The sequence below is a fragment of the Amblyraja radiata genome, chromosome 9, assembly GCF_010909765.2.
Source record: "Amblyraja radiata isolate CabotCenter1 chromosome 9, sAmbRad1.1.pri, whole genome shotgun sequence".
Lineage (NCBI taxonomy): Eukaryota > Metazoa > Chordata > Chondrichthyes > Rajiformes > Rajidae > Amblyraja > Amblyraja radiata.
Genome location: NC_045964.1, coordinates 46,302,087 through 46,312,643, shown reverse-complemented (window position 1 = coordinate 46,312,643; position 10,557 = coordinate 46,302,087). Strand labels below are relative to the sequence as shown.

Below are 10,557 nucleotides of genomic sequence, written 5' to 3'. Positions count from 1 at the left end.
CAGTAAGTCAGGCAGCATCGGTGGAGACAGCAGGTAATGTTTTAGTTGGAAACAAATCCTTCTTGGACATACTTCTTAAACAGTTTTTGTAAGTAGCACAGATATTTTTTATTTAAAAAATAAACTTTATTCAGAATTTTTAAAAAAACATATAAAACAAAAGTTGTGCAAAAACTCTTCATATATGCTTGGTGCCTATATATTTAATAGTGTCAGGCTCAGTAATGCTTGCACCTGTTACGCGGATACCACGGACCCGCTGAGTCGACTTTTCACTGTGAATTTGGGATGACAATACACTTGGGATAGCCATGGTTGAAATGTAACGCATGCGGATATGATAATCTTGAAAGATTACAACACGCGATTCTTAGGAAGGAAGAATAAACCAATCACACGAAGAAGCCGATTCCTCACGGGAATCCCTGTGCGCAAGGTTTGGTTTAAAAATGAGGCGCCGCCTTGCACTTTCTTCATCAGAGGGATCTGGGAACAGGACAGCACCACCAGCACTGCGCTCCCGAGACAAGCTGAGACGCGTCTGTGTGCATTTGCTGGGCGTTCTCCACCAGTGCTTGTGTGCCAGTGTTAATTTTTATCTGAACGCCTTCTTCAACTGAAGCATCCGAGCGGCGATCGCTGTTTCCGGAGCTGAAACTTCAAGGCGACTGACTGGCCAGCTCGGCCGCCAGACTAGAGGCGGCTGCACCGGTCTGGAGATTGGAGGTGGCTAGAGTCACGCTTCTTGCCACGTTGCCCCAGGGCGGACAGAGACGAGGAGGGTCAGAGAGAGAGAGAGTTGCGGGACTGCCAGGGATGGCACCTTGCGAGAACACCACCACCTTGCACACGGGCGGCAAAGTGGTGAGCAGCACTTTGCTCTTCACCGCTGGGCTGATCGGTAACATTATCGCGCTGGCCATCCTGTACAAACACAAGAAGGAAACGCGCCATGTGAGCGTCTTCTACATTCTGGTCACCGGGCTAGTGGTGACCGACCTCCTGGGCAAGTGTCTGATCAGCCCGGTGGTCTTCGTGTCGTACGCCACCAACCTCACCTTGAAAGCCCTTCCCCAGCACGACGGGCTCTGCGACTACTTCTCCTTCAGTATGTCCTTCTTCGGCCTGGCCTCGATGTTCTTCTTGTTTACCATGGCCCTGGAGTGCTGGCTGTCCATCAGCCACCCTTTCTTTTACGAGGAGCACTTCACCAGGCGCCGGGTGGTCATCGTCTTCCCCGCCGTGTACCTGTGCAGTCTGTTGATCTGCTCCCTGCCCTTCATGGGGCTGGGCACCACCAAGCAATACTGCCCCGGCACTTGGTGCTTTTTCAACATGGCCAGGGACGGGAAGAACTCGGTGTCCTTCTCGGTGCTGTACGCCACGCTGATGGCTATCCTCGTCGGCGCAGTGCTGGTGTGCAACACCTCGGCGGCTGTCAACTTGACTAAGATGTTCAAGCAGCAGAGGAAACGGAGCAACTCCAGCCTGAACGGCAGCCGCGCCAGGCACTTCGCACACTACCAGGAGCTCGACAACCTCATCCTGCTAGTCCTCATGAACGTAATCTTCCTCATCTGCTCCCTGCCTCTCACGGTAAGATGCCCCACACGCATTTATTGAGGTGTGCATGTCTGAGGAAGGGCCCCGACCCGAAACGTCGCCTGTCTATGTCCTCCAGTGATACCAAGCCCCTGTCCCACTTAGGAAACCTGAACGGAAACCTCTGGAGACTTTGCGCCCCACCCAAGGTTTCCTTGCGGTTCCCGGAGGTTGCAGGTGGTTGCCGGAGGTTGCAGGTAGTGGAAGCAGGTAGGGAGACTGACAAAAACCTGGGAGGAGCGCTGTCTGCGCGATGAAGAGGAAGGTAAACGGCTGCCACAGAACATGGGAAGTCCTTTAGAGAGCGCGGGAGGGAGGGAGAGAAGGGGAAAGAAGGGGAGAGAAGGACAGAGAAGGGGGGAGAGAAGGGGAGAGAGAAGGGGAAGAGAAGGGGAGAGAGAAGGGGAAGAGAAGGGGAGAGAGAAGGGGAGAGAGAAGGGTGGAGAAGGGTGGAGAGGGGAGAAGGAGTGGAGACAGTTTTAAGAAGTTTAATAAAGTTAGCGGGCATTTTACCTTCCAGCGATCTTCTAGGTCCTGAAAACCAAAGATCTTATAGGATCTTTGTTGAAAACTCCAATGAGCCAATCAAAATGACCGGTCAGCGAAGGAGATTGACTTCGACTGCCTGTAAGTAAATAGCGACCCCACTCCACTGGCTTCGACCAAACGGCAACCTATTTTTAGTCGAGTAGCCGAGGCCGGTTTTGAATTTGTTGAAATAATCGCAGGAACATAGAAGAAGCCTTGACTACGTGGAAACCACTTTCGACCATTAGGGAGAGTGACCAAAACCTCCGGGAACCTCACAGAAACCTTGGGTGGGGCGCAAGGTCACCAGAGGTTTCTGTTCAGGTTTCCTAAGTGAGACAGGGGCTGGATGAGAGAAAATCAGAGCAGACAGACTCAGCATGACCTCAAAAGCCTAAAACATTTAACACCATGATTTGCTAAGATCTGAATCATTGTGATTCATAAGTTAAGTTCCATGATTTTCAAACAGATGGATTAAGATTTGAAGGGAGATATTTGCAGTATTTGCAAACTGCCAATTTAGGCAGCACTGTTATGAATATTGAATGTAAACTTTTACACTTCCTCCTGCGTATCTTTTCAATCTATAATGTGCGTGCAAGCTAAGATGATTCTACAACTGTGTGCTTGTTAGTGCTGTAGCATTTCTGTCATTTGCATAACAGGTGGTGGGTACCTTATCTAGCAGGTACATTGTGTCAATAGCGGGTCTTTTAGTATGCAGCATATCAATAATTGGAACAGTGTACATGCAAAACTTGCCAATCTCGCTGTACTCAGCAAATGCAGCAAGGATTAAGAGTTGATTGTTTATTTTAGGAATTGGAACAGTAAAATTCTTACTTGTTGCAGTTTTACAGACACATTCGATGCAATAACAATGCTAAATATAGAACAAATTATTAGTTATTCCAAGTAAACCAGATAATTATCGTGCAAAAACCAAAGTAATTTTTAGAGGTACAGCATGGAAACAGACCCTTCGGCCCATTGAGACCATGCCAACCAATGATCATCCATATACTAGTTCTATCCAATACACTAGGGACAATTTACAACAGCCAATTGGCCTACAAACCTGCATGTCTTTGGAATGTGGGAGGACACTGGAGCACCCAGGGAAAACCCATGCAGTCACAGGGAGAACGTGCAAACTCCATACAGACAGCACCTATGGTCAGGATTGAACCCGGGCCTCTGGCGCTATAAGGCAGCAACTCTACTTCTGCGCCACTGTGCTGCCCGACTAAAACAACAGTAGTAATGTGTGGTTTGGAGCTGAGGTAGGATTGTGAATAGGGTTGTGCAGATGGTTCCCAGAGCCTGATGGTTGCTGGGAAGAAGCTGTTCCTGAACTTGGAGGTCACGGTTTTCAGGTTCCTGTACCTTCTTCCTGATGGTAATCACAAAATTACAGTATGGCAAAGGGTGGAGTGGGTCTTTGGTGATATTGGCAGCCTTCTTGACACAGTGTTTCCTGTAGATCCTTTCGATGGTGAGGAGGTCAGTAGTACCTGTGCTGGCTCGAAGGGCCGAATGGCCTAATCCTGCACATATTGTCTATTGTCTGTGATGGACCGGGCAGTATCTGGCACTGTGGGTTCCTTCATTCTTGGTCATTAGAATTTCCAAACCAGGTTGTGATGTAATCTATCAGTACGGTCTCCATTACACACTTGATGAAGTTCAATAGAGTATTCGGAATCATACTGAATCTCTCCAAACTCTTGAGGAGGTGGAGTTGCTATTGAGATTTCTTTATGATTGCATCAATGTGCTGAAGACAGAAAAAATCATCAGAGATGTGTACGCCCAGCAATTGAAGCTGTTGACTCTCTCCACTGCCATCTTCTCGACAAAGACATTTTCGTGGATCCCCCCCCACTTTCCGTTCCGAAAGTCAACAATCAACTCCTTGGCCTTGCTAAGAGCAAGATTTTCGTTTCTGGCACCGCTCAATTAGCTTATCAATCTCCCTTCTGTACTCTGTCTCATCGTTACTTGGCATTCATCATCGGTAAATTTAAAGATTGCATTGGAACTATGTCTGCCTGCACAGTCATGAAGATAGAGTGAGGACTGAACACACAACCTTGAGGTGGTCCTGTGTTGATAGTTGTGGAGGAGGAGGTGTTGTGGCTAATTCATACTGATTGTATCGACTGGAGGAGGAGCCATCTTGGGGAACGGCTGCTAACCAGCAGCCGTCCGTTTAATCCATTTTTTCCCCAGTTTTTAGTAAGTCTTGTTTTTTGTTTGTAGGATAAATGGACTTCTTAATGTGGGGAGAAGGAGGTAATCTTACTTCTAGGTCCCTACCTGGTCGGTGAGGCAGCTTTTTCTCCGGGCTGCCCGTCGACCCGTCCTCGTGGCCTACCAGCGGGCTTGGAGCGCCGTTTCCTGGCGGGGACCGCCCAGCACCTCGCCTTCGGTGGCCACCTATCCAAAGGTCTCCTAAATGCCACTATCTTATTTGCCTCCACCACCACCCCTGGCAGTGTGCTTCCGGCACCCCCCACTCTGTGTGAAAAACTTTCCCGGTAAATCTCCTTTAAGCTTTGCCTCTCGCCTTAAAGATCTCGCCTCTAATCTTTGACCATTTTCATTCTGGGGAATGTCAAAGACTAGAGGGCACACCTTTAAGGTGAATTTGGTCTCTGGTTTGGAACCAGATAGACGCAGGCACATTTTGTCATGTACATGGAAGGGAAAGGCTTAGAGGGATATGGGCCACAGCTGGGTAAATAGGACAAGCTTAGATAGGGCCTTGGATGGCATGGATAAGTTGGGCTGAAGGGCACACTTCCACACCTTATGGCTATGACTCGATTTTTCCCCCCAAAAAATCTAAAAAAATAGTGCTTCCGCATACACAATAAAACTTTCCAATAAATGCTTAGGAGTTTTACTGAAGTCATTGCAATAAATAAACATTGGAGGTAAAGTGCAATGAGTTGACATACATCTGCAGCCTGTTCTGCACTTCTCACTGGGAAACAATTTATTAGCAGTATATGCCTATACTCTATTGCATACTTTTCCATTTGAGGGGGGGGGGGGGGATTTTACTAATCATTCCATAAATACACACTGTTTTGATAAAAACAAAAGTGTAATTGGTAAATCGACAGATAATCAAATTATCTGCTGAATACCATTACAAACAGTAAGCAATTTACTGTTAATGCTGGAAATCAGAAACAAAAATTGAAGCTAGATCCAAACCACAATGATGCCATTAACAATGGACTCTCAGTACATCCAAAGATAGACACAGACTGCTGGAGTTATTCAGCAGGTCAGGCAACATGTTGTTGCATTGAACCTACACACATCATTTAAACTAAGTATTACAATCGCCACCCTAATAGCTGTCATGGTCTAATACATGAATTGCTTTCAGGCATTTGTCCATGTAGCCTTTCTACCCATTTCACTCTTTCTGTTCAGATAGATCTTTTTAAAATAAAGTTTTTTACTGTAGCTGGCGTCAATAATAAGCCAATACTAGACCTATCAACGTATGTAAAGGGCCTATCCCACTTGCATGCGATTGCATGTGTTTGGCATGACCAAACGTGGTCGCTTGAGGCATACGGGCACCGTATGGCCGCACGGGGCCGGTCCCACTTAGAAGCGTGGAGTTGTGCGGGGCTGGTCCCGACATCGCGCAGGGCTCCGAAAAACTGTCAAGGGTGTCCCACCAGCATGCGATTGCATGCGTCTAGCACGACCAAACGTGGTCGCTTGAGGCGTACGGCCTCGCGGGGCTGGTTCCACTTCGAACCGCGGAGGCGCATGGAGTTGTGCGGGGCTGGTCCCGACATCATATTCACCAATCAGCTGGGCAGGAGGTGGGCCGACTGAATTTGGACATCGCACGGCGTCGGGCGGTGATGTCATCATGCAACGGCACGCCGGGCGGTGATGTCATCGCGCAACGCCATGTGCTAGCCGTATGCCGTCAAGATGCAGCGTACGCCCTCAATGCGCCTGCGGGGCGACAAGCTGTTGGCGCGCGGAATTTTCGAACAGTGCAGGATTTTCGGAGCCCCGCGTGATGTCGGGACCAGCCCCGCACAACTCCATACGCCTCCGCGCTTGGAAGTGGGACTGGCCCCGCCCGGCCGTACGCCTCAAGCGACCACGTTTGGTTGCGCTAGACGCATGCAATCGCATGCTGGTGGAACAGGCCCTTTAGTGTCCGAAATCTTTGCGCGCCAACGCCCTGTCGGCATGCTGGCGCATTGCAGTTGTACGCAGCGTTCTGACGGCGTTCACAGCGTCATGACAGCATACGCTGCGTCTTGACGGCGTACGCCTAGCGTGTGGCGTTGCGTGATGACGTCACCGCCTGACGCCGTGCAATATCCAAATTCAGACAGCCCACCTCCTGCCCAGCTGATTGGTAAGTATGACGCAAATGATGTCACGCGCGTACTTAGCGCGAACTTCGCGAGAACTCTGCTTCCGTTTGGTCGCGCCAAACGCAGGCAATTGCATGCAAGTGGGACAGGCCCTTTACTTATTCATAATTAAAATCCTTTAAGTCAAAGGTCCTTTGAAGCTTTCCTATGTTTCAATATTCTCCCATTGTTTCAGAGGGACAACATCAGATGCATCTTACCAAATTATTGCACAATACTAGAGATATTTTCCGATTATTCTTATTGATCCAGCTATGCATCCTAATGTGAGTGCACATGTAAAGAAACTTAGGTTTTGTAACTTAACTATCCTTCTCCTGCTCAGCGATCCTTAAAAAGGGTGGGGAAAATAGATCTGAAAATTATTATACAAATTGCGAGTATCCTTTACTCTGTCATTATGTTATCAGGAAGAAAGTGACAAAGCAATTCAACAAATATGAACTCATCAGGGAGAGCTTGAAAGAGGAAGCGCGTATGGGTGTATAAAGGGAACGTTGAGTTTTTTTAAGTTTTAATGCGTGAATCTGTCCTCCTGCACTCAATCGGAGTCCACCCTACCAGTGGAAGACCCAGCGCTGCTTTGACGATTTATGAAGTTTGCCTTGATCTCATGAGCTACATGAATCATTTCATGACATGCTGTTTTAAAATTAGAATGCTGAACTGAAACCAATTTTCTAGTACGTATCATTATGCATTTGGGTATGGAATCACGCCAAAAACATCTTCCCACACAACCTATTCTCCAGCTTCCAGTGTGATTTGATCCAAAACATCAAGGAAAGTCCATAACGATTTTTGCTTCATTTTCTATGTCCAAATGTTCCAGGCGCACAAAATAAAGTCTCCTTTAAACTGTCGAAGGCACGTGGACAAATCTCCAAGAGAAAGCTATGAATGAACTAATCCAGGATCTGCTTTCACGTGAGAGGGGTACAAATTCACCTCCACCCCACCCAAGGGTACAACTGAGACTAAAAGGCAAAGTACTGGAGGAACTTAGAGGGTCAGGCAACATCCGTGGAGGGAATGGACAGACAATGTGCCTTTCACAGCATCAGGACCTTTCTTCAGACTCTGCTGAGATGAGGCACCAAGGTTTACACATCAAGTCTAATCTTGATCCCTCTTTTAAAATGTATTAATATCCACCCATCCACAAGGCCATGACTTCCACCCATCTTTCTTTCTTTCTTTTAAAATATTTTTATTGGGTTTAAAAAAAAATAAAATAAAAAATATAACATAAAAAACAGAGCAAAAAGAATAATGATAAACATAACAATGGTATTGATACATAGGGATCAGGATTACGTTAATAACAAGTATAACCTAATATGAGACCAATGTCAAAATACACAATGAATATAGACCTCCCGTTCTCTATGTAAATATAGCTAAATCTTTAAAAGGAAACTTATGAATGTAAAAAAAACCACAAAGATAAAAAGACAAAAAGAAAAAGAAAAAAGGAAAAAACAAAACCCCCCCTAAACGAAAGAAAACCCCCCCCCCCATCTTTCCATGATCCCCCAAAGGAACCCCTTCTCAATGCAGATCTCCTCCACCAACCTCTGTTCATCCTCACGGATATGGATACAGTGGAAGATTATGGGCCATTGCAAGGGGAAGCAGTCACCCAGGCACAGCTGGGAGAGCCCACTCCCTGCAGGTTGGAAGAGTCACACAGGGACCCCATCCACCATTGGACAAGAGGTCAGTAGGGCAGTGGTTCAACGATCGACCAGTGACACATAAACGACCCACCCGTCCTCTGGCCAAAGCAAAGTCTTGGCATTCCTCTCTGTTCACCCATTGAGTCAACTGTTGTTTGTAGATCAGTTTTTAATTCCATCAATGCTATATAATTTGCTATGCCTTACTAGTAGTCAAATACTTGAGAGGCACTGTCGTCTTTTAACATTACTTGTCGTTTGCTGAACTTCTGTTACCGTTGGAGAAATAGTCTACTAAAGTTAAGTAATTTACAGTGCATTTCATACGACCAAGCAAAGCCAATATTGTTGTGTAATGTAGTACAAACAGCAAAGAGCTGACATAGGAAACTTAGCCTCTTTTGACATTGTAAAGACATCGTCAGAATCAAATGTAACATTAATATACTGTCATAGTGCATGGAATGATTACTGTATGGCTTGGTTGTACGGATGTAAAACTATCTGATTTGAATAGCAAGCAAACAAAAGCTTTTCACTGTATCTCAGTACACATGATGATAATAAACCAATACCAACTCTAATATCAGAAGTTTGTTAGCTCGTTCAATGCAATTGATCTGCAGACGATTCAAACACAATTTGAAGTTTTATGACCTCTGTTAAATTGCCCCTAATGTATAGTGAGTAAAGGCCAAAGTGGGATAACAGAGCAAGTGTGAATGGGTGATCGATATCCGGTGTGGACTCAATGGGCCTTCAATCAATTCAGTCAATCAATGATTTATACTGGAATTGTTTTAATGCAATAACTCAAAAAACAGTTTTGAGTCAGACTGTACTTCTCTTCATGAGCCATTGTCAGGATTATATTGTTCAGCCAATAACCTCTTCAAATATTGTTTACATTTCAAACAGCAGCAGCCATGTCAGCAGCGCGTTAGTTTTTTCAACTTTTTTTTTATTTTTTAGTATGTTTTAAAGTATGTGTTTGATGTTTCTCGGTGTGTTTTGTGTGGGGGTTGGTGTGGGGGGGGTAAGGGGGAAGCCGCTTCGGTCGCCTCCTCCATGGAGAGGCGACTTTTTCCAGGTCGCCTCCACCGTGGCCTAACATCAAGGATCGGCGCGGCCTTTCCCGGAGACGCGCCCGGGGCTTCAGCGGCGGGCGCAGCGTGGACTCTCAGCGTGGAGCGGATGAGCCCTCGCTGGAGGGGAGCGCTCCGTTTCGCTGGCCCGGGGCAGCCGGCAGCCTGAAGTCGCGGTCTGCAGAGCTCCAGCTGGCGCGGCGTCTACAGCCCGGGATCCCTCGTGGGGGACCCGGGGGGGAGGAAGAAGAAGCCACCACTGCCGGCCCGCGGCCAACTTCTACCGCGGGCCCGGCGTGAACTTAACATCACCCCTGGAGGGGAGCTTCGACCGCCGGCCCTGCAGTCTACGGTGCTTCTGGCTGCGGCGGAGACTTTAAATCTCGACCGCCGGCCTGCGGCCTACACCAACTTAAAGCCGCGGTCTCCGGTGAGGAAGAGCCGTGGTTGTGTGTTCTTCATTATTGTACCGCTGCAGACAACCCAAATTCCACCGACCCTGGTTGTGTGGCAAATAAATTCTATCAAATTCTATCAAACTCATTTAAACATTTCTCTGGAAACCAGGCCAAGTAGAAGATGTAATTTTCATCATTGTTCAATTAAAGGAAATATCAAAAGGTGCTGGACAAGGGGTGGTGTTTACCTTAAGTGGAGTAATAATTACTAACCTTAATATTACTAACCCCCCTTCTCCTGGAGCTCAGTGATATCTAAATATATATATGATTGCTTTATTTATTTAATGTGAAATGTGTTCAGCAACAATGTTGTCACGTTGTAAATGTACTGTATCTCCGATGAACACACACTTCACGGTTAGTATTCACTTCGCCGTTCAGTACTCGATTTTCATTGATGCTATTACAAAAATGTTGTGACAAAAGAGAAAGCACTAAAGTCTTACTGAACAGCTGCAGTATTCACAAGAAAGCTGTTATCAGGCAGCTAAATTGTCCTCTCACCAGCTACAGTATATTGCCCTTTCTACCTCATTGGACATCTTTAAACTATCTTTAATCACACTTTATTGGACTATCTTGCACTAAATGTGTACCCTTTATCATTTATATGCGCACTGTGGATGGCTCAATTGTAATCATGCATAGTCTTTGACTGGATAGCACGCAACAAAAGCTTTTCTTTGTTTTTCACTTTAGTCTTTATTGCTTTTATGCATACACAAATAAATCACAAATATAACAACGAAACATACAACAATGCAGTGAAACG

The 10,557-nt window shown here is 46.4% G+C and overlaps 1 protein-coding gene across 1 annotated transcript in view; it reads left to right on the top strand.

Moving 5' to 3' along the window:
• The first annotated feature begins 362 nt into the window (after positions 1-362).
• The window catches only part of LOC116977063 (prostaglandin D2 receptor-like), a 37,145-nt gene continuing 26,950 nt past the window's right edge, over positions 363-10,557 (top strand). The window contains exon 1 of the mRNA XM_033027292.1: positions 363-1,596. Within this exon, the coding sequence (XP_032883183.1) occupies positions 817-1,596 (780 nt within the window). The 5' untranslated portion in view covers positions 363-816. The remainder of the gene's footprint in view (positions 1,597-10,557) is intronic.